This window comes from Delphinapterus leucas, chromosome 6 (genome assembly GCF_059928025.1).
Source record: "Delphinapterus leucas isolate spDelLeu-1000000601 "Yukka" chromosome 6, BTC_Dleu_Yukka2, whole genome shotgun sequence".
Classification (NCBI taxonomy): Eukaryota; Metazoa; Chordata; class Mammalia; order Artiodactyla; family Monodontidae; genus Delphinapterus; species Delphinapterus leucas.
In genome coordinates, this window is record NC_143134.1 from 112,539,112 (window position 1) to 112,562,851 (window position 23,740).

Sequence of the window (23,740 nt, forward strand, 5' to 3'; positions counted from 1 at the left end):
CCATTCAGGAGCCACTGAAGGTTTTCGAGTGTCAGAGGCACGGCAGCAAGTTGGGGCATGGTCTGGATGGCGAGATGGCGGTGGGAGACCAGTTAGGCAGTGGTGTTAATAATCCAAGCAAGGGGAACAAAACCAGGCTAGGACAGTGACAGTGAGATAAAAGAGGAAGTAACAGACGTGAGAGGTTATAGAAGGAACTCAACAGGACTTGCTGTGGGACTGGAACACAGAGAGCAGTGCGCGGGAGTCACGGGAGCATCTCATGTTTTGACACTGGAAGGATGGAGACGCCATTCCCTCCGATAGGGAAGACAGGAACAGGCTTGGCAGAGGAAAGGGGGCAGATAAATTTCCTTTGGGAATGTGAGGAGTCAGCCTCATTATTCTTAAGCCAAACCAGCAGGAAGACTTTCTATTATTTGACGCCCTGCTCAGAGATTCTTCGCACCGACTGCTTTCAAATTGTGCTGTGACCTTTTTACCTACTGAAATTGTGAACCCGTCTGGGGTGAGAGATTTTAGGAATTCTGTCTTTACTTAAGACTCTTCAGTCCTAGAAGGCTATGATGTGGTATGATTCCATCAAGAACACAGGAAAGCCAAAGTGAATTTCTTCGTTCAAGGAATTCAAAGCAAGGAGGAGGCAAGGCAAGAACTTCTGTCCAACTTGGGCAGAAGTTAAAACATCCTAGAGTCGAGGGCTTCCCTGGTGGCGCAGTGGTTGAGAGTCCACCTGCCAATGCAGGGGACACGGGTTCGTGCCCTGGTCCAGGAAGATCCCACATGCCGCAGAGCGGCTGGGCCCGTGAGCCATGGCCGCTGAGCCTGCGCGTCAGGAGCCTGTGCTCCGCAACGGGAGGGGCCACAACAGTGAGACGCCCGCGTACCGCAAAAAAAAACATCCTAGAGTTGAATTTGAAGCCATTAACAGTTCAAGACTTGTTGCTCTGATTCTAAAGAAGTGAATTAACTTTCAGGGAGGGCCTGGTGCTAGACACTGCAGCCAGATAGATTAATCATAGCTCCTGCACTCAGATACTGTGGTTTATTCCCTCATTACCCAAAGTGTGGTCCATGGACCAGCAACATTAGCACCGAGAACTTACTAGAAATCTCAGATGTCACTCCAGACCTATTGAATTAGAATCTTCATTTAATAAGACCTCAGGTGATGTATATGCATCGGAACAGAGGAAGACTAAGGGTTTTGGAATCAGGCGTATCTGGGTTTAAATCTCAGTCACTTACCTACGAGCACTTAACCTCTTGGACCTGCTTCAATCAATCAGGGGCCCTAGACCTTGGTTTCCACCTTAGAGCAACCTGAGGAGCTTTCAAAACCTCCATGGCCTGGCCATAGTGCAGACAAATTACATCAGAATCTCTCTGGGGTAGGATCCCAACATCAGTATTTCAGGGCCTCCCAGTGATTCCAATGTGCAGACAAGGCTGAGAACCACTGATGACTTTGAAGGACAAGGATGCGGCCATTGGAACCAGACGATTTTCATTTGTATCCCACATCCACTATTTCATATAGGAAGGAGGAATGGGGCTTCTTAACCTCTCCCTAGGCGTTAGCTCCTCCACCTGTGAAATGACATATCAGAAACTCTTTCAAAGGGCTCTGAGCACTGAAGGAGTTGACACATGTAAAGCACTGGGCACAAGGCACAGGGCTCAATGAATATTTGTTATTACTGATGCAAGTCCCAGCTTCCTTTGCAGAAAGAACCTAGGAAGCAACACACAGTCTGAGGTTATCATAAGAACAAACCTGCAGGCCTGCTTGTACTTTCCCCACCAGGGATGACTTCCAATGACTGGGCCCGCAAGGGGTTAACGGGTGTTGCCTTAGCTGTTTTAAAAATTTAAGAATCTATTCTTTTTCTTCTGAACTTGGAGAATAAGGCAACAGTGGCTGGCAAGCTTTTGCAGACGAGTAAGGTTTACCCAAAATGCTCCCAAATAAGGGGTCAGAACTGGGTGCGGGGCAAGGCGCATCTTCCAATGCTTTGTGTTCTGTCCTAACACTTTGGGCAACAGACCAATGCCTCACTGCAATCTCCCCACTTCGAGTATCTAGGAGTTGGAAAGGCCTTTATATATAAAGACTCCATACCACTTTGCTTTCCAGGGCTCTGCAAATGGGAAAGCAAGGCCCAGGGAGCTGAGACTTACGCAGGGTCATATGCAATATAAGGCCACGACCAGAAGGTGTAAAGTGACCCCCAGTCAGATGGAGAGGAAATAGCCTAGTAGTGAAAAAGGAATTGAATGAAAGGGAAAAGAAAGACATAACAGTGCTTTGAACCAAAGAGCTTTATAAATACTTGTGGCTTTAACCTGCCCAGGAGGTAGATAAGCATGTTCCCTTTAGTTTGTCCTCAAATTCAACCTCTCACAAGAGGTTAAGAAACACACCCAAGGCTGGAACTGACACTCAGACCTCCCGACTTCCTGGCTTTGGAGCTGGGAGCTCAGCCTCCAACTCCCTTGTCTATCAGGAAAAACATCTGGGTTATAATGCTTGAGGATGGGATATCAAGGGGAAGTGGTGGAAGTTTGGTTCTTTAAGAAACTTTGAGCGAGACTGCAGAAGACCAAGCCAGGAGCCCCGCCCATGGCCTGAGTCACAAGGCTCAAGTGTTTCTGCACTTCTCCTATCCTGGATGCTTCCCTTGTATGACCTTCAGGGAACTCTATTTGTCAGAGATGTTGGATGGGAAGAAAGAAAGTTGAGACTTCAAAATGTGTGAACCCACACTGGCCCCGAGGCGCTGTCTCAGGTAACAAAGCCTTTCCTTTACACAGTCATTTGTCCGTGATCCCACACGGCTCCCCTGCCACACTGGCAAATGCCTACTTGAAGCAAAGAGAAAGGAACAGGCAGGACCACAAGCAGAAAAAGCAAGGGGAAGTCATCTTTAAAGGCCAAAAGGTTATATAAAACATAATAAAATACAACTGTTTCCTTTAAAATTTTTAATGGGCAGGAAATGGTATAGAATAACTGCCAAGTCACATAAATTAATGTTTTTGTTAATGTTTGTGATTCTGGAAAGAGCCCTCTATCGGTTGATGAAGCTACAGGAGAGTTTTCATCACCGCTGCCTGGGTGCATGACTGGGTGTGGGCCACGGACCCATCTTCACATGGTCCAGAAAAAGAGGCGGCTGCCATGTCTGGCGGGCTTCAGATCTCCTTCCGTCTCAGGGCTGGGCTCTGGCCTTGCTCTTGAGTCATAGGGATTCTCTGGTAAAGGCCGATCTGTTTTCACTTTGGTGACCTGCAGCGGGTAAAAGAGGAGAAGCAGAGCTGAGGGGCTGGTGGAGAAGCTGTGAGCATGAACCCACCTCCTGGGGTCTCCTCTCCGCTCTGGCTGCCTCAGCCACTCCCCATCCATAAAGCCCTAGCAAATCACACTTACCCCGAATAAACATTGAAGAAGGCCTACTTTGTGTCCTTCCACATGGAAGAAGTTAGGGATACGGAAGAGAGCACGATTCACACTGTCCTCGGTGAAGGAGTCAGCCCGGAAAAGCACCCAGGCCTTCCTAAGCGGGTCACGGTGACCGAGAGACGAATGAGCGCTAGGACAGCAAGGCCTCCTCCACACGGCCACGCGTCCTCGGCCTGGCTCTGAGGGGGCAACGTTTACTTTCCTCTTGAAGGGTGAGCAGGAGCCAACCAGGAAGATTGGAGAGGAAAAGACCTTCCAGGAAGCCAACAGTGCACACGGAGACAGGGGCGCGGCCTTGGGGCAGCCGAAGCACGGGCCGCGCGCGGAGCGCAGGGAGAGGCAGCCCCTAACCAAGCATGTCCTGTTGTTAGACATGACGCCAAGCGCGTTACTCCAGTTCACTCTCACACTCCTCGGAGGTCAACCTGCAGGTTCACTGGGACCCCCCAGCTAACGGTGGATGGACCTGAAATGAGATCTGCCTGCTCCAAAGCCCGTGCTCTCACAGAATGCTCGACACTGAGACACGGGAGCCAGGTGATGAACGACACGCAAAGATGCTTGAATTTTAACCCAAGGGCAACAGGTGTCACTGGAGCAGGGAAGTAACTTACTCACGTCTGCAGGCCAGGCCGGAAGGAGCAGAAGCTAGACGGGGGGGCTGACCCAATGGGCCAGGCGAGAGAGGGAGCCAACTGGGGTCCCGGGGAGAGAGGAGGACGGCGTTTTACACCCACTGAAACCCACAGAAGTCTCCATCAGAAACCCAGCAGAAATTGTTCTCATTTTAAGGATGAGGAAACAGGCCCAGAGAGGCAGAAAGACAGAAGGCCATGGTTATCAGTAGTCTTGTTATCTGGTAGCCTCCTAAGCCACTCCACACACTGTGACCAGATCAATCTTCCCAGATGCACAAATGCAAACACCATCTATTGTGAACAGAGCTTTCATGGACACAATCACATAATTCTTATTGTAACCACCCTCTGAGGCATAATTATCTCGAGTTCACGGAAGAGGAGCAGAGGTGGCTGGCCTGTCTAAGATCAAGACGCAGCAAATGTCAAGAGTTGGAGCTGGAACCCCAGTCTTCTGACTACAAGTCCAGAATAGTTTTTCATTTGCTTTTAAAACAGTTCTCTCATCTCTCTGCTATAATTAGAGATCACTAATGGTTCCTTACTGCTTGACAGAGTATTCCAAATGCCTCCAGCTGGCATCTGAAGCTCCTTTAAGGAATTCAAGATGTCTATGAAATAAACCTAGAAAAAATAAAAGGACCCCTTTAAAGGACAAATTACTGGGGAAAGGACAATAAAGCAACTTCCTCTTCTGCACCACACTCAAAATAGAAAAGGAGCAGAAGCATGTGGTCAAACTAATTACTAGGTAAATGACCTTGGGCACCTGATTTAACCTTCAATTTCCTATCTGTAAAACGGAGCTAGTAGTAGCTCCTAGGGTTATTAGAGTATACATGAAGCACCCGATGTATGGAACAGGTGCTCCATTAGTTATTTTCAATATTAATATTATTAGGACAATGGAATTATGGGTGAGAGAGAGCAATCCTGCCTAGGAGAGCCAGAAACTTCAAAGACAGACCTGACACCTGAGCTGAGACTGGACGAGTGAGTATGAACTCACTGGGGGCAAACAGGAGGGAAGGGCAAGCCAGTGGAACCAGAATGCACAAGTGAATGACGCTAAAATGGAGGCTTTGTCCAGCCAATTATGACCGTTCTTAGAAAGAGACTGAATACTGAACTTAAGTATAACTAAAGCTGATAATCCTCTCAAAGAAATACACTTTTGAAGAGAGTTCAGATAACAGTACGTTTTCCTTTTATAGGTTTTTAAAAATGTTATTACAAAGATTCAGGAATAAAAATGCTTTCTTAACAACATGATTCGTAAATTCTCCTTTCGTGAGACAGAAATGAGAAACGGTAGTTTTCTCGATTCTATGTAAAAGTTCCACCACTTTCCAACTTAGAATTATCAACTATTTAAAATAATCTGTTCATTTGGAATTAAAATATACACACTACTATATATATAAAATAAATAACCAACAAGGACCTACTGTATAGCACAAGGAACTCTACTCAGTATCTTGTAATAACCTGTAATGAAGTGAATGTAAAAAATATATATATGTGTATATATATACACATATATATATCTCTGAATCACTTTACTGTACACCTGAAAGTAACACAACATTGTAAATCAACTATATTTCAATAATTTTTTTTTTTTTTTTTTTTTTTTTGCGGTACGCGGGCCTCTCACTGTTGTGGCCTCTCCCGTTGCGGAGCGCAGGCTCAGCGGCCATGGCTCACGGGCCCAGCCGCTCCGTGGCATGTGGGATCCTCCCGGACCGGGGCACGAACCCGTGTCCCCTGCATCGGCAGGTGGACTCTCAACCACTGCGCCACCAGGGAAGCCCAATAAAAATTATTTTTAAATAAAAATAAATAATTTGTTTGGTGCAGCAAAGAAGATATCCAAAGTAAAGATATGCCAGATACACACACAAAAAAATTGCGTAACCATTCCTCTACTTATAGCAAAAAGCTTAAGACCCAACTATCCACAGATGCCACACACAAAGGGAGGGAACGAACATTAACTGTGGACCTATGTGCTGGGGATTCACACAGGCTCCGTAGCTTAATCCTCACAGAAAAACAGGGATTAATACTGGTCCCATCTTATAAATGTGGTAGGATAGGAAATGTTAAGAAATTTGCTCAAGGACCCATAGCAATTAAGTCAGGAAACTAACATTCAAATCCACTCTCAGTCTCCATTCAAACCAGAGTTCTTCCCTCCATGCCTTGCTACCTATGCTTCCCAGAGGGAATGGAGGGTGACAATGCTTAAGAAGCCAGGGATGGGTCAGATCACAAAGGGCTGTGGCATGTCAGGATATGGAGGGGATGCTTTGTTTTGCAAGCAAATAGGAGTGCCCTTGAAAAGTTGTTTGTTTTTTTAAAGGAAAGTGATATTTGACTTATTTTCCACACAGATCATGCCTATAGTGATCCATCCTCCCCTCCCAGAAATTCATGTAGCCCAGTTAAGAACTCCTGTCCAGGAAGTGGGGGACAGTGAGAGGATTCAAAACAATATTCCAGGAGATGCTACAGGAATTGAGGACTGGATAAAGGAAGAAGGAGTGCAAAGTGAAGAAAAAAGACATTCAGGTTTCTCCCTCTGAGGGTTCAACAGATGGTGGTGTCACAACTGAGACAGGAAATATGGGAGAAAGAAAAGAAAAACAAGCTTTTTAAACTATAGGCATTACTTTTTTTTAAATCTCAGGTATGTTCCTGAAAAATCTGGCATAACCTCAAACCTATTTCCCCACAATAAACTCAATGTTTTCAACTGACGGTGCCCCTAACATTTTGTTTATCCTCATCTACTCCCTTCTGTTCTTCAGTTAGCTAATTAATCAAAAACAAATCTGCACATGCTGGGCGAGCTATTTAAAGGAACACTTCTATTAAATAAACTCCCTCTGGACTGTGTATAACCACTCCCTAATGAAGCTGACTGGTCAGTCTGGATTTCTCACATCAGATCTGTACTCACAGAAGACCCATTCCGGACCACCCCCTGCCTTTCCCCACCCTTAGCGAGTGAGAGAGAGAGAGAGAGAGAGGGAGAGAGAGAGAGAGAAAGAAAGAGGGAGAGAGCAGCAGGAAACTGTGTTACCTTTGACAGCTCCCCCAGGTCGGGTCGCACCCAGCCCAGTTTGTCCAACACACACTCGTCAAACTTCGCCTGCTGTTTGCGACACCGACGAAATAACTGCAAGCCAGAGTAATCGATGCAGGTCCAGTATTCTGTAAAAGGCTCCGAACAGTGCTGCTTTATCTGCCTGGAAAAGAGGGCTTGATTAGGGGCAGCTCTTTGCAAAACGATGAAAAACAAAAAAGTGGGGAAAAATTTGGTGCAGACCTCATACACACAGCCTTGCTTTTTGAAAGGTACGGGAGTACTCTTACCTCACTTACAAGACCACTTGGAGAGCCTCAGGTTGAGAAACAATACGTAAAAAAAGATTCTGAGGAATAAGACCTAATTTCTTTGTGTAGCAAAAACAAATGAATAGAAATGTCAAAAGACTGTGGTCTAAGGGGTATATATTTCACTTAGAACTCCTCATTTGGGACCTATTTATTCTTCTTAGATCCAATCTAAAGATTACCCTCTTCACAAATTTAGAAGAGAAGGAGGCACACTCAGAGATGGGCATGCTGACAGAAGTCAGAGGTGACAGACATTGACAGAGGAGGAGACAGACTATAAAAAGCAAATTCACAAACTAACAAGGATCTTCTGATCCTGGGGTCAATCTGTGTAGAGGCAGATTGACCTACACGCCTCCAAAGCTCAAAAGCCTTCATTCTATTCATGCACTGAACAAAAACAGAGATTAATCCTTGTCATTAAGAAGAAAGTTAAATTATATTTGCTCTCTGTTAAGAAGCAACATAGCATATAATTCATTTTGTGGTAACCAGAAATGGCTGAAGAAAAACTAACTTTTGTGTATAAAAGGGATAAGCCTCCATTATTTTGCGAAATTCCCCTTCTCTCACCATTCAACTTTGCTAGTAAGCAAATAAATGCAAAGTCAAACGAGAATAAAATACTGTTATTTTATGTAAAAGCCATATTTGAGGCAGTGGAAGAAGCGTGGAGCACCTCCTTCCCCCGGTGGAATAATAATGAAGTATTTGCTTGTCACACTCCAAGAATCTAGCTACACTCAACACAGGAATCGTATTTAACACGTCTCGGGAAGAACCTCGGAGGTGGCTGAAGGAAATACATGAAGAAAAATTGCCTTTCCATTCCTGCTCGGTTCCCCTCCTGGGAGGCAACCAAGGGGCACCGGTTTCTTATACCTTTGCAGGTATTTTTTTTTGCGGTACGCGAGCCTCTCACTGTTGTGGCCTCTCCCGTTGCGGAGCACAGGCTCCGGACGCGCAGGCTCAGCGGCCATGGCTCACGGGCCCAGCCACTCCGCGGCGTGTGGGATCTTCCCGGACCGGGGCACGAACCCTCGTCCCCTGCATCGGCAGGCGGACTCTCAACCACTGCGCCACCAGGGAAGCCCCCTTTGCAGGTATTTTGAGTATAGCCTTGGGGGTGATGGGATGTGTTAAGAGGAAGGAAGAAGGAATGTCAAAGCCTCAGGAGCTTTTCTGGGTTACCTCTAGCCTCAACGACCTGCATTTCTACGGTACACAAAACTGCACCCCCCTAGCCTCGACTTAAGAATCGCGATGGTGGTGAACAACCGTGTCCAGTTGGAGTTTTGGACTCCTCCAGTATGCTGCAGCGGAAGAAAGGCTGCAAACCATCACTCTGGTACTTAGGTCTATGTTCTGGGCTCTGTTACCCTGGTACCCACACTAATAGACAATTACCTACTAGTGCTTACAGCAAGCTAGTTCAGCACCTCAGGAGCTGGTGAAATCCAAACATTTCCCACTTAAACATGCTCCCTCTGAGTCAAAGGAAGAATACTTTGCCAAAGTTCTCTTAGAAAATAAAAAAATTTTAAAGGAACACACAGTCCACCTTATTAGCAATCAAATCAATGCAAATTCAAGCAAGAGTAAAACACCATTTTGTACCTATCAAATATTTAAATAAATATGCAATGCTGGAGAGGGATACCAGGATATAGGCTGAGGACAGCATAAACTGACCCAACTTCCAACTGTAATTCAAGAGCCATAAATCATGTTCAAAGCCTTTTAAAGAATAATCTCACTGCTCGGAAATTTATGCCAAGGAATTAATTATAAAATGAAAATGATCTCTACACAAATGTAATCACTGCAGATTTATCCAAAACAATCAATAATGATGTTTAATAACAAAATTATGGCTGGTTTATCTACGGATGGAATATTACACGGCCATGAAAAATGATGATCATGAAGACAGAGCAACTTGAAAGAATGTTTCCAATAGTTTCAAGTGAAAAAATGAATTTTCAAATGTACACACACCATGACTTTAAGCACAGAAATATCTCTGCATGTGGACAGAGACAGCAGAAGCAAGAAAGAAGGAAAGCCGCTATTGCGTGAAGCAATTTTTTTTTCCTCTAGCGTCACTGTAAGGGACAGCTGTGGGTTTTGCCTAGCCAGCAGTCATTCTCTATTCTTCTGGAACGTCCTTCAAATTTTCCTTTGGGGAACAACCCCTCCCTATCGCTCGGCAATGTGATTTAGATGAATCTAAGTCTGCTCCCCACTTTAGGCCTGACCACTCACAGCATTTTATCTCCTGAAACACAACTGATTCAAAGATATGCACATGAAGTTGACCAGCCAGGCCACTAAGACTCAGTCCAGGGACCACTGCTCATGCTACTGGGTGGCACTCTTTGTCTGGGTCTGCTAAGCAAGGAGCACAGCAGCTTGGACTGGCTGGTGGCCATTGCTGCTAAAGCAAGGAGAGGGTCTCTTTGAAAATGAATTTGACAGAGAAAGCAGGACTAAGAAACTGGGGGTGGGGGATAAGAGGTGAAGCCAAAAGATACCAAGTAGGTGTGAAATTATTTAAGCCCTTGAATCCAGTCCTGCCAGTCCTGTTTCTGGACTTTACAGTGACATGAGCCAACTCCCTCTGAGTTGAGTTTCTGTCCTTTTTAATAGAGTTCTGACTAATATGGTTAAAACATTTTTCCACAATCATAATTTGGATTTTTTTTACTTATATCAAGTACAGTGGCCTACCTCAACACTTGACTCTGAACACCTTTCCTTTCCATCGTAACTGTGTGTTCTGTAGTAATGATAATGATAACAATCTAATAAATGCCTATAAGCAAGCCCTGTGCTAAGCTGTTTTTATGTGCCTTTTCCAATTTCTCACAACAATCTTATGATAGGTATTACTCTACAATTTGGAAGTTGGGGTTCATGGAGATTAAAGAACTTGCCACTATTTACAATAGCCAAGACATGGAAGTGACCTAAATGTCCACTGACAGACGAATGAATAAAGAAGATGGGGTCTACACACACACACACACACACACACACACACACACACACACACACACACACACACACAATGGAATAGTACTCAGCCATAAAAAAGAATAAACTAATGCCATTTGCAGCTACATGGATGGACCTAGAGATTATCATACTGATTAAGTCAGAAAGGGAAAGACAAATACCATATGATATCACTTATATGTAGAATCTAAAATATGACACAAATGAGCTTATCTACAAAATAGAAACAGACTCACAGATATAGAGAACCAACTTGTAGTTGCCAAGTGGGATGGGGGAGGGAAAGATTGGGAGTTTGGGATTAGCAGATGCAAACTATTATATATAGAATGTATAAACAACAAGGTCCTACTGTATAGCACAGGGAACTATATTTAATATCATGTGATAAACCATAATGGAAAAGAATATGAAAAAGAATATATATAACTGAATCACTTTGCTGTACAGCAGAAATTAACACATTGTAATTTTATTTATTTATTTATTTTTATTTATTTAGGCCACATGGCACGTGGGATTTTAGCTTCCCGACCAGGGATGGAACTCACGCCCCCTGCACTGGAAGCATGGAGTCTTAACCCCTGGACCGCCAGGGAAGTCCCAACACAACACTGTATATCAACTATATTTAAAAAAAAAAAAAAAAGTGCCAAGTAATAAAGAACAAAAAGAACTCTCATTTATTGTGTGCTCTACTTTGGTCTATGTGACTGTAAAGCCTTGCATTCCCTACTAAAATTAGTAAACTTATCCTTCCATTTAATTAGCTGGATGTTCACAGAGATACATATACCTTGATGTTGCAACCAGTGGGCACTGACGTGAAAAGATCTTACCTAAAGAAGTCCAGGGCACACTGGTTGACAAGCTTGCTTTCCTCTAAACACCGCCTCGGGTCCTTCTCTTCCCACCGGCAGAGCATGAACTCCTTGTTGGGCTTATCGCACTGAGCTCCGTAGTGATGGGCCGCAGCTTTCAGCACAGAAGAACTGACTTTCACCTGGGGAGAGGAACAGAGGAGAAGGACCAGATTTGTACCAGGACACCACTTCCTTAACCTCACCTCATGCTGGTCAAGATACAGGGAACAGGAAGGTAGCCCCGTTCTGACTTTGCCAAGAACACTAAAGACAGGGGACTCTGTAATAATCCCTTATGATCTATGGTGCTTCAGAGATCACAGAGCTCTTTCACATGTATGATTTTCCACACCTTCGTAATAATCTCATCAGGCTGATATTACCATCCCCATCCCCATTTTAGACATAAGGAAATGGCAGCCCGAATGGAATCCTTAGATCTTTATGAGAGAGAAAGTGGAGCTCTGAAGGAAGATGGAGGCTTCTGGGATGTACGGGGAGGAACCGACTCTGAGGAGCACTGATGAGTCTCCTCTCCAGGAATAAAAGTAACAGTGGGAGGATATACAAGATTCCCGGAAGATGAGACTCACAGAAGATTAGAGACTGGAAGGGATCAGTAAGAGCATCTAGCTTAGCAAGTTATTATTAATAATAAAGAACCGAATCTGTGAACTTTTTAAAATTATAGAGTATATCCAAGGCAGCCATCCCTACGACGGTGTCAGTGTCACTCACTTGCACCCCAGCACATTTTCTTGAGAAGCACAGCGTAGCCTCAGCCAGCTCACGGTACAGTCCAGAGCCCGTGTAGCAGCTGCTACAGCAGGGGTCCTGCTAGCCTCTTTCTGTACCACCTCTTCCTGTGCCGATGCCACAATGTTTGAATTACTGTTCGTTGTCTGGGAAGACCATCCTCCTCACTATTCATCCTTTTCAAAACCGTTCTGGCTGTTCTTACAGATGAACACCCTTCCTCCAATAATTCCCATTGGAGTTGTCCTAAGTCTAGTTATACAACAAATTAGAAAGGAAAGGGCACGGTTACACTATTGGGTCTCTGCTCACATTTTATCTCAGAGTCTTTCCCTAATCACCTTAGATAAGCTAGCACCAGTGGTCACTCTATCTGTGACCACTGGAACGTTAGCTCCAAGAGGGTAGGCATTTTGGGTTTTTTTGTTTGTTTGTTTTTTCGGTATGCGGGCCTCTCACTGTTCTGGCCTCTCCCGTTGCGGAGCACAGGCTCCAGACGCACAGGCTCAGCGGCCATGGCTCACCGGCCCAGTCGCTCCGCGGCATGTGGGATCTTCCCGGACCGGGGCACGAACCCGTGTCCCCTGCATCGGCAGGCGGACTCTCAACCACTGTGCCACCAGGGAAGCCCTGGCATTTTGTTTTTAACAGAGGACGACTACTGTAAAGATGTCCGTTCTCCCTAAGTTAAACTAATTAAGGTGGCGTTTACCATGGTCCACCAAGCACCCAAAACAGCGCCCCAGCACAAGCAGCCGTCAAGCACTCACTCCGTGCCAGCAGCAGGGGAGGTAACAGTTACAAGAGAGTTAAGAATACGTGACTGATGCCTTCTCATCCAGAACACAGTATGTCTCTCCATTTATTTAGCTCATTCTCACTTTCTTTGGTCAAAATTACAGTTTCCTTCATACAGGAAACTTGCATATTTCTTGTTTATTCCTCAGTGTTCTCACATTTTGGATACTATCTAAATGGGACATTTTTCCCTTAGATTTTCAAGTTGGTTACTGCTTGTTTTTACACTGTATCTTCTCTGTAACCATAGTCTACTGAACTCTTGTCAGTTCTAATAGGAAACTCGAGAGGATTAAGAGAAAAGCTTCCATTTACAAATAAAAACTGCCTCCCTTCCTCTCTGATATTACATCTTTTTGTCCTTCTTCTTCTCTTTCCCTGTCTTAATGCTCTGACCAAAACTTCCAGGATGATACAGACAAACAGCAATGGCAGTAGGCGTCCTTGCCTTGTTCTAAACTTTAAAGTAGTTCGGTATGATATTGGCTGTTGGTGTCTGGGATATACTTGTTGGACGTTCCTCATTAGGGAAGTTTCTTTCTAACCATAAATGGCTTTGTTGCACTGTTGTTTCCTCCACCAGGAAAGACTGAAATTTTCAGGTTTCTTTTTCATTAATCTATAAATGTACTGTAGAGCATGAACAGATTTTCTAAAACTGACCCATTGTACCTAGAATAAAATCTAGTTTGCCCTAGTGCATTATGCCTTAAGATACCCCTGGATTTGATCTGCAAATATGTATTAAGAACTTTTACATGAGAATAATTTTATAATTATTATTTTTATAATAATAAAAATTTTATAATTTCATTTTTCAGGAATTTCACACAGCTTAGGTTAAATTATTAATATTTTTAATAAGATAAAAGGCAAGGAAAGATGAAAAGATAATTCATCTACACACTATAGGAAGAGAAGAATAAAGTTATGACTATGACTACTAATATTACAACTGTTCTAATTATCAAAGCAAAGGTAAATTTAGGATGTAAGTGAAATTTGCCATGACAATTCTAATATGCTCATTTAAAAATCTGTAATATTTTGTATTCGAGTTTTTGATAATAGTTTACTTAGGTTAATTGAGTAGTACACGTTTGCTTGCTATATTACCTGTAAAGAGCTGGGAGGCTAAAAAATCAAGACGCAGACTTTTTTTAAAGCTTAATATATTTAAAAAATTAAGTTAGCTGCATTTATTTCCTTGTCAAATGTCTTAAAACATCTTTAAATGGCTGATTTAATTACTCCGATGCCTTCACAGCTATCACGCCCCCAAAAGCCTATGGCTTTCTTTGCTTTACTTCCCCACAAGTGTAGAGGTCTTATCCCAATCTAGGTTATGCCCATGTTGTTAAGCACATAAAACACGCCCTGTCACAGGGAAATCAAGGCTGAGAACCACTCACTGAATTTATTTCCTAAGGAAAAGGAGCAATGTGCTCGAGATGGCGCAGCAAGTCAGTGGCAAGTGCAGAACTAGCACCAGAAAGTGTGACCTCCAATCAGGTCTCTCCCCATTGCATCACTGAGGAGGCAAAGAACTTCAGATGTCACCACCACCCCTCACCTGCTTCTTCACTAATACTGACAAGTTCCAACAGAAGCCACAGCCTTTCACAGCTGCTTACTGTGAATACCCTCTCAGATTCATTCAGCTCCCTTTGTCTCAAAGAACACAGAATTTCAATGCCCTTCCTCATCTGTCCTCATAACAGCCTCACTGCACAGCAGGTTTAGATGGTCTGCAGGTGCGGAAACAGAGGCAGAAGAAGTCCCACAATCTACGAGCAGTCTTCTAGTCCTGTTCTCTCTTCCTTAAACCAGATCTGCACCTTTTTTTTTGTAGTTCTTAATTTATACTAGGTTTTGTATTTTGCTTAATTTATGTAAAATGGAGGATGATAGTACTTAGTTGATAGAACTGTTGTCAGGGTTAACACACATTAAAAATATGAAGAACAGTGCCTAGCACATAGAAGCACATCATAAATATTGGCCATTATTTTTACTCAAAATCGTTAATGTGTACAAGGATTTTCCTGCCCAAAGCTTCTGACTATTTTTCCATAGGCATGTGTCATATAACTCGAAGGTCAATGAGGTCCAAAATGGATTTAACTTGCTTCTCAAACCCACTCCTTCTGGCTTCCCCAGTTCTGTCAAGTTGCAAATCTGACACCGAATCCTCAACCTTTCCTGCCTCTGATACCTAAGTCATTGCTAAGTCGGATCAATGCTAGATAAATGCATTCTTTCCTCTCTGTAAGCACAGTCACCAATCATGCTGGGGTCAATAATATCTTCCTCAGTTATTGGTTTCCTGCTTTTCTTATTCCTCTCTTCCAACCATTTTCACAGAGCTGCTGTCCTAAAAGGCAATTCTTATTTTACTCTGTTATTAAAACAAATTAGCAACAAAACCCTTGAAGGATTCAGGCTTAACAGCAGAATAAGGCCTAAGTTTCTACTTAAGTATTCAAACCCTTCGGATCCCAACTATCCTTCCGGCCTTCTCACCCACCAGACTTTAAAAAGGTACTGGCTGTCCTCTAGGACACTGAACTCACTTTCCTGGAACCCATTTTTGGCCTCACCTGCTTACCTTTGCTCAGATCCTGCTTTGTTTAGAAAGTTCTTCTCTCCATCTCTGCCTGTAAATGCCATTCTTCAAATGACATTTAGCCAAGTCTTACATTATGCCCAAGAAGTGCTTTCTCTGTTCCCTTCATAGCCTCAGAGAACTACACAGCTGGAATCACTTCATCTTACAAATAAAATAACTGTGTCTGCAAATGGGAAAAGTGACTCATCGAGGTAACCGAAGAGTTAGGCCTAGAATTTAGATACAACTTCAAATCCTACCCTCTTTTCTTAAACCATGTCTGCCCCCTTCTGTAGCATTTAATCATACTTGGTTTTGTATTTTAGCTATTTATGTAATTATCTGTTCCTCAGTTCAACTGTGTGAACTCTAAAGGCAAATTTATTCCAGAAATAGAACACGTGCAAGAAGCAGAACCTCAGATGACTGCTGAACCAAATTAAAGTGCCAGTGAAAAATACAGCAGCTCAAAGTCTTAACCCAGCTTCACAGTCGGGCAAGAAACAAACTGACTGTTGGCAGTACCCACACGTCCCCACCCCCAACCTTTGGTACGTGTCACTTTATTATAATAATTAAAATAATATAATAATAGTTGCCATTCTCACAGGCATATAAGATGAAGTGAAATAATGCAGGTAAAACACTTAACACAGGGCCTGGGATATAATTTTTGGCATGTAATTTTTCATCTTCCCCTCCCTCTCCTCCAGTGTAGCCTCATTATCCAGTCCTGTCCTGGCACTTTTTTTGCCTTAAAATCTTCCACCTCTCCCCACCACCTCACTTACAGGATGAAGTCCAAACTGCTCAGTCTGGCCTTGTGAAAGTCGCTTCCAGCCCTGCCTCAGCCCAAGGTACCTCTCCTGGCTCAGCAACTGTTGCTTTCCACCAACAAAAGAGTCATGTCAAAAAGCAAAACACAAAATACAAAAGGTACTGCCTTCTCGCTCTTTTGAGCTTTTGCCCATAATATGGTAGTTTAAAAGCATGGGTTTTAAAATCAGACCTGGGTTCACATTCCAGCTTTACCATGTGACCTTGGGCAAATCACTTCTCTCAGGACCTGTTTCCTTATCTGTAACGTGGAGAGATCGATTATAGCCTTCCTTACAGTGTTGCTGGAAGGACCCTATGAATTAATGTCTGTAATTAGCAACCTGCCTGACATCTAGAAAAGGCCTGATCGTGTCTGCTGTAATTAGTATTATCAGTCTTCACTTCTCATAGCACTAACTACACTGTACTGTAATTGCCTCTTTATGCTTCTGTCTCCCTATTAGATTATAAACTCTACGAGGACAGGGACTATCTCTCTCATTTTCCAGTGTATGGGTAATTATTCAAATGAGAGCTGTTGAATAAATGAATGCTTTAAATGTCCTATTACCAAACACTTTCCCAGGTTGTTAGCAAATTCACTCTCCAATATCATCTCCTTTTTCTGCGGCTTCCTAGCTCCACTCCAATGCACTCTGCACCGACGATGCTACTTTAAGGTGACTCTCTCTCTCCCTCGACTGGAGCACCCGGGGTTGTACACTCACTTCGCAAGGAGGTTTGAGTATTAAGCGACATGAAGTAAGTAAAGTGACCCTGGTTGGTGCTTAATAAAAAGTACTATTATTCACGTAACGGAGACGCAGGTTGCTGTGGGGAAGGGGAGGAGAGTTCTCGAGCTACTTAGGGATGGGTCTCCCCGAGCTGACCAGGAGGCCTCCGAGGGTCAACCTGTGTAAGTGTTGGGGGCATGGGGTGGGGATGGGGGATCCGGGGCCCAGGGTCCGCGGAGTGCAAGCAGGGTTGGGCCCAGGCCCGGGAAGCTGTAGCCCTGTGCCCCGCTTGCCTATCCTCCGGACGAGCCTCACCTCCTGCACTTTCAGGTCCTCCAGAGTTGGCAGCTCCACTATCCCGGGCATGACGGCGGTAGCCCCGACCCCGAGGAGGTGCCCGCTGCCGCGTCGCCCACGTCTCCTTGAACTCCCCTTCCGACTGTCGTGGGCCACGTAGCGTCCGCGCATGCGCAGCGGCGGCACGCAGGCGCACTGCTCTGCCCACCAGCGAGCCACAGAGCATGCGCAGAGCCAGGAAGTTCCGCGGACCCTGGGGGTGGGGCTTCGCCTCGGTTCCGCCTATCCCTTCTGGTTGTCATAGTGAGGCGGGATACACCGAGAATCTGGTCTCCTAACGGCTGGAAGCTAGAGGCAGGCGCCATGGAGTACACGGGGAGCCAATATATTGGGGAATTTGTAGATGGGAGGTAAGGACCTCGTTTGATTCACTATGTCTTGAACATCCGTGACTGGGAAAAGCCGGCGGTCTTTTTGCCTCTGCAAAGGACTTTGTACCAGACACGTTCACAAACTTTATGCCTTTTAAACTTCAGGACAACCCTTTCAGATAGGAACGTTTATTCCCATTTTACAGTTCAGGAAAATGAGATCCAGAGAAGTGAAGTAACTTGCTCAAGGACGCATATCTAATAAACAGCAGAGCTGAGATACATCCATTCCATGTATACCCGTATATATGTGTGTTTGCTAAATGCCAGTCTTAGATATAGGGATAAGAATATTAAAAATGTCAAGATTCTTGCTCTTGTGAAGCGTATCTAGTTGGTATACTGCCAACAAACAGATAAATGAGAAGATAATTTCAGATAGTGGCTTTGCTTGAATATTTCCCTCCTCATAGCAACCCTATGAGATAGATATAATCATCCCCATTATACGTATGGGAAAAGTGAGGCACAAGGTAATTATATAATGTGCTCAAAGTCACCTGGTTGGCATTTGACAGAGCAGAGATGAAAACCAGATCTGACTTCAGAGCCCTTGTGCTTTCTACTATAGACCCCTGCTGAGCCCCTGTAGAGGATGCATCTAGTTGGAGCAGTCCTGGAAGACTTCATGGAGGAGACAATATTTGAAATGGGCCCTGAAGGTTGAGTAGGATCTAGGTGGATGGAGATGCAAGGTGAAGAATGCTTACAGGCAAAGGGAACAGCATGAGCAATAGCTCAGAGGGCTTATAAGGGAAAGAGAAGGCAGTTCAGTTTGGGTGGAGTGTAGAATGTGCCTGGAGGAGAGTGGGAGCCCAAGCTAGACAGGGGGGCTGTGCTCTTACGTAGAGAGATTTGAATACCATGCACAATTCTGTGGGTGGGAAGAGCCACTGTTAGACCCTTGCTAGTGCTGGGCATTAGGAAATCTAATTTATTTCATCTCTGTAACCCTCCTCATAGTACATCTGTCTGGCACACACTCCGTTTAATGTTAGCCACATGAATAAATAAGAGAATGAATGAATGAATAATATTTGAGATATGGTCATCATATCCTTGTTAAGGATTGATGTCTTCATTATAAAGTAGCTCTCTTTGTTCTTTCTAATTTACTTTGAATTTAAAATGAAGGCATTTCAGGACTTCCCTGGTGGTCCAGTGGTTAAGATTCCACACTCCCATGCAGGGGGCGTGGGTTCTATCCCTGGTGGGGCAACTAAGATCCCACTTGCTACGTGGTACGGCCAAAAAAATACATATATAAAATGAAGGCTTTTCACCTTGAACGAATAAAAGAAAAAACGGAAGGGAAGGAGAGGGAGAGGAGGAAGGGAAGGATGGAAAGAGGGACGGAAGGAAGCAGAGTGGAGGTGGGGAGATCAGGTCAGAGCCCATTGCCACTGTCTCGGTAAGAGGCACCAGGTCTCTGGGCCAAGGCAGAGGCAGTGGGGCTGCAGGAAAGAGAAAAACGTAGAAGTTGGGTGATTTCATTGCCAGGAGTTGGCAACTGATTGACTCCTGGTCCCACTCAGAGACTACTTCCAATCCCAGCCCAGAGCCCACCTCCAGGCTTTGAACCTGGAAGATTCGGCTGCTTGGGGGAGGAGAGGATGAGTTCTATTTGGGGTGGGCTGGAGATGTCTGTAGGTGGTCTGAATAATAGTGTCCAAGTTGCAGTAAAAAAAAATAATAAGAGGGGAGATGCCAAATCTCAGAGAAGGGTTTAGATGGAGACTATGTTTAGAAATGACAGATGTGATCTCAAGCAAAGAGATGGAGGAAAGAAGAAGAGGAGGGACTTCCCTGGTGGCCCAGTGGTAAAGAATCGCCTTACAATGCAGGGGACGTGGGTTCAATTCCTGGTCAGGGAACTAAGATCCCACGTGCCGCGGGGCAACTAAGCCCGCGTGCCACAACTACTGAGCTGCACGCCTCAACTAGAGAGCCTGCGCGGTACAAACTACAGAGCCCACGCACTCTGGAACCGGGTGCCACAACTACAGAGCCCACGCGCCCTGGAGCCCGCACACCGCAACTAGAGAGAAGCCCGCACGCTAGTAACAAAAGATCTCGCATGCCTCAACGAAGATCCCACGTGCCACAACTAAGACCCAGTGCAGCCCCCCAAAATTTAAAGAAATAAAAAAGAGAAGAGTTCTCTTTCCTTCTGTGTCTTGCAGCAAAGTAAAAGCAAAATAGTTTTTAAGCTCTTCTATACGTCAGGCATTCTATTATAGTTTCATAGCCATTAACGCCACAACTTTGCAGAGGTGTCATCATTATCCCTATTTTACAGATGAGAAACTCAGGCTTAGAAAGGTGGAGGTCACACAAGGTCACACAGGCATGGAGAGGTGGAGCCAGGTCTGGACTCCAGGCCTGCCCGGCTCAGAAGCTGTGCCTTAACCACAGCGCTCTCCTGCTTGGGGCCTCTGTCACAGCGGCAACTTCTGTCATCCTCTCAGGAAGTCCACTGGCCCTTCTGTTTCCTTCGTTCCTCACTTAGTAGATGTTCACGAGCACCTATTTAAAAAAACATGATTCTAGGAGCTGAGGCTACCAAGGTCTTCCTCTCAAGAAGCTTTGATTAAATAGGGGAGATGAGGTATACAATTACGAGGCAAGGCAGAAAGTGCAAGGCGTCCAGCGGAGGTACAAACAAAACCAAAAAGAAGTTCAGAGTTAGGAGAGGTAAATTCCAGCTAGTGGGGAAGAATGGAGAAGGAATGAAGGAATGAATGAAAGCATATTTCTTAAGCACTCACTGTATGTCAGGCCCTTTACTAGGAAAACTGTTACCAGAATCTGGGTTAATCTTGGGCATTAATCTCAGCCATTCCACACGTGAAGTAAGTGGTCCAGCTGGTTCCCTGCCCCGTGCTCAGGTGGGGGCCTGTCTTCTACATGGCACTGACCACGCATTATATAATTGCTAAACTGTGTCCCCCACTGAACTGTGAGCTCCCCGAGGACAAGGACTGCATCTACCTTGGTCACTGTTGTGTCTGTAGTATTGTATCCAACAGACTAGACTCAGCAAGTCACCTGGAATATAGCAGGTGTGTTCTGTAAATATTTCTTGGAAAAAAGGAAGGAACAAAGGAAGGAGGGAAAACAGAGAGATTTAGGAAAGTCTCCAAGATGATACATCTAGAGCATGGTGAAGTAGGATTCAAATTCCTGTTTCCTATCTAAATTTCACACTTTTCCCAGTTTCCTACTTACGGCGCAATGGGCAGGGGTAGGCTGGTTGTGGGGGACGGGGAAGACCCAGCATCAGCTACCAGGAAACCTGGCCCCCATCTCTGCTTCACAGTGCTTACTGTGTGGCTTTGGACGCATTGTTCCCCTCTCTGGGCCTCCCAAAGGGGGCTTCCAGGGGCAGTGTAAACTCCAGGACAGTCCCTACCTGAGAGAGAGGGAGAACAAATAGACCAAACCCTGTATCCCCTTCGACACACAGCCCCTCTTACTTTTGAGCTTTGACGGAAACAAACATTTTGTTTCTGAACAGAATATTGCTGGGACAATAACGTCCGAGGACCCTGAGGTTCCTGCTGGCTCTGCTGCACCTGCCAGCTCTGATCCTCCAGCTGCCATGAGGGCTCAGTGACTTCCCTTTGTCCTTACAGGATGGAGGGTGAAGCCGAATACATCCTCCCTACCGAAACAAAATATGTTGGGGAAATGAAGGACGGCATGTTTCATGGCCAAGGAACCTTGTACTTCCCCAGTGGGAGCCGATACGATGCCATTTGGGAGAAAGGATTGGTTGTAAAGGTAATCAGCTGGGGAAGGAGTCTGCAGAGGGGAAAGCCTCGGACAGGAAAAGCCCCCCGACACGCACCTTGCCCTCCCCCTCTGCTGCCCTTTTTTCCCTCCTCTTGATCTTCAGGGCTCTGGAATCCTCTCCCTCTGCATCCAGAAGGGCTCCTGGACAGGCCATGATGAATTTGAATCCTATTATTGCCACCAACTGTGTGACCTTGGGCCCATGACCTCCCCTTTCTGAGACTCATGTTTCTTGTCTATAAACTGGAACAATGGTTGTATTAGTATCATATTGCTGCTGTAACAAATTACTATAAACTCAGTGCCTTCAAACAACAGAAACTTATTATGGTTCTGGACAGCAGAAGTCTACAATAGGTCAGCAGTGCTGCATTCCTTCTGGAGGCTCTGTGGGAGGATCCACTTCCTTGCCTTTTCCAGCTTCTAGAAGTTGCCTTCATTCCTTGGCTCATGGCCATGCATCCCTCTGACCGTCACTACCATCATCACATCTCCTCCCTCTGCTTTTATCATCACCTCGTCTTCTCTCACTCTGACCCTCTTGCCTCCCTCTTATAAGGACCCCTGTGATTACACCGGGCCCACCTAGATAATCCAGGATAATCTCCCCACTTCAAGATCCTTGACTTAATCACATCTGCAAAGTCCCTTTTGCCATGTAAAGTTACACATTCATAGGTTCAATGATTAGACGTGGACATCTTTGGGGGACCATGATTCCACCGGCCATGAGAGTACTAGGCATCTCCTAGGATGGGTATGAGAATAAATGAGGCAATATATGTGAGCACTCTGCTCAGTACCTGGCACACAGTAGGCACTCAATAAATGTTAACTCCACCATTACTATCATGATAAATCATCTAAGTCAGTTCTTAGCCTGGGATTTGTGGGCTACAAGTAGAAATCAGGGAGTCAATGAAATCTCCCAATTTATATACAAAAGCTTCTGTGTACATGTGACTATAATTTCTCCAGAGAAAGGATCTGTAACTTTCGTGGGATTATGGGTGTGTACAGGGGCTGGCTCATGACCTAAAAAAAGGCTAAGAAACACTCCTCGCTTTACAGCTTGGAGAATCTAAGCCCCAGGAAGGGGATGTGACTTACCCAAGGTCACCCAGTGAATTAATAGCATTGGAATTTCCACCCATGTTTCCTGATGCCCAGGCCAATGCGATGTCTACATCCTGAGGTTTCCTTTAGCACTAAGGCAGCAAAAGCTGAATGTACATGTTTGGACAAAGAGCCATGACTGAGGGCTCTGAACTTTCAAGCCGTGATAATAATAAAAGAATAATAGTAACGTTTATTGACTGTTTACTATATGCCAGCCCTATGTCAAGTGCTTTTCATGTACTATCTCACCGACTTACATTGAATCAACCCTATTAAATATACAGCATTGCATATTTTGAGTTGCATATTTTGGGTGCCAGGACTTCATAACCACTCCTCCTAATCACCACAGCTGTGATAGCTGTGATACTTAACACTTCTTTTCCACGGCAATGAAAAAGCCACCCCTTCCCTTGACTTTCATCCTTCTTGGCAAGTGGGCTGTGAGTTCCTCAGACTTGTGTGTGTGCTCCTTACCTTCCAGGGCACGTACACCTTCTCAGACGGGCTGCAGTATGACTCTGAGAACTGGCATTACTGTGACAGCTACGATCGGAGGTTTTACACTGAGATCTGCTATGGCTTGAAGCCTGCAGGTACCCAGGCACCCTTCTTTCCCTTCACACACGGAGAGGAAGGTGAAAAACGGTTCTAAATAACTGGGCTGTGGCACCACTGAAGTAACCCACCCAAAGGGGGGAAGTACGGAGCAGGGTCACAGAATGCAGAAGCGCCAGGTTCTAGAATCAGAGAGGCCAGACCTCAAATCTCAGCTCGCCTGTACCAGCCGGAGACCAAGGGCAGTGCCTCCACCTTTCTGTGCCTCAGTTTTTCCCCTGCAAAATGGGACAATAGCATCATTTACCCCACGTGTCTCATAAATAAGATCACTCGTGTAAAGTGTGCACAGCAGTGTCTTGCACACACAGTAGGTGCACAGTATACCTCAGTTGCTGTCATTCATCAGATCAGCTGTAGCACCAACGTGGGCCAGCA

General features: G+C 45.0%; 2 protein-coding genes across 2 annotated transcripts in view; one reads left to right on the top strand and one right to left on the bottom strand.

Moving 5' to 3' along the window:
- Positions 1 to 2,970: 2,970 nt before the first annotated feature.
- On the bottom strand, positions 2,971 to 17,547 carry NDUFA8 (NADH:ubiquinone oxidoreductase subunit A8). The gene is made up of 4 exons (XM_022578812.3): positions 17,418 to 17,547; positions 11,364 to 11,527; positions 7,190 to 7,355; positions 2,971 to 3,289 (listed from the first exon to the last, which is right to left on the bottom strand). The coding sequence occupies exons 1-4, from the start codon at positions 17,466 to 17,468 to the stop codon at positions 3,152 to 3,154; spliced, it is 519 nt and encodes a 172-aa protein (XP_022434520.2). The 5' UTR covers positions 17,469 to 17,547; the 3' UTR covers positions 2,971 to 3,151.
- A 99-nt stretch (positions 17,548 to 17,646) lies between these two features.
- Positions 17,647 to 23,740, top strand: part of MORN5 (MORN repeat containing 5) — a 32,237-nt gene continuing 26,143 nt past the window's right edge. Inside the window, exons 1-3 of the mRNA XM_022577964.2 lie at positions 17,647 to 17,809; positions 21,466 to 21,613; positions 23,229 to 23,340. Coding sequence (XP_022433672.1) covers positions 17,763 to 17,809; positions 21,466 to 21,613; positions 23,229 to 23,340 — 307 coding nt within the window. The 5' untranslated portion in view covers positions 17,647 to 17,762. The remainder of the gene's footprint in view (positions 17,810 to 21,465; positions 21,614 to 23,228; positions 23,341 to 23,740) is intronic.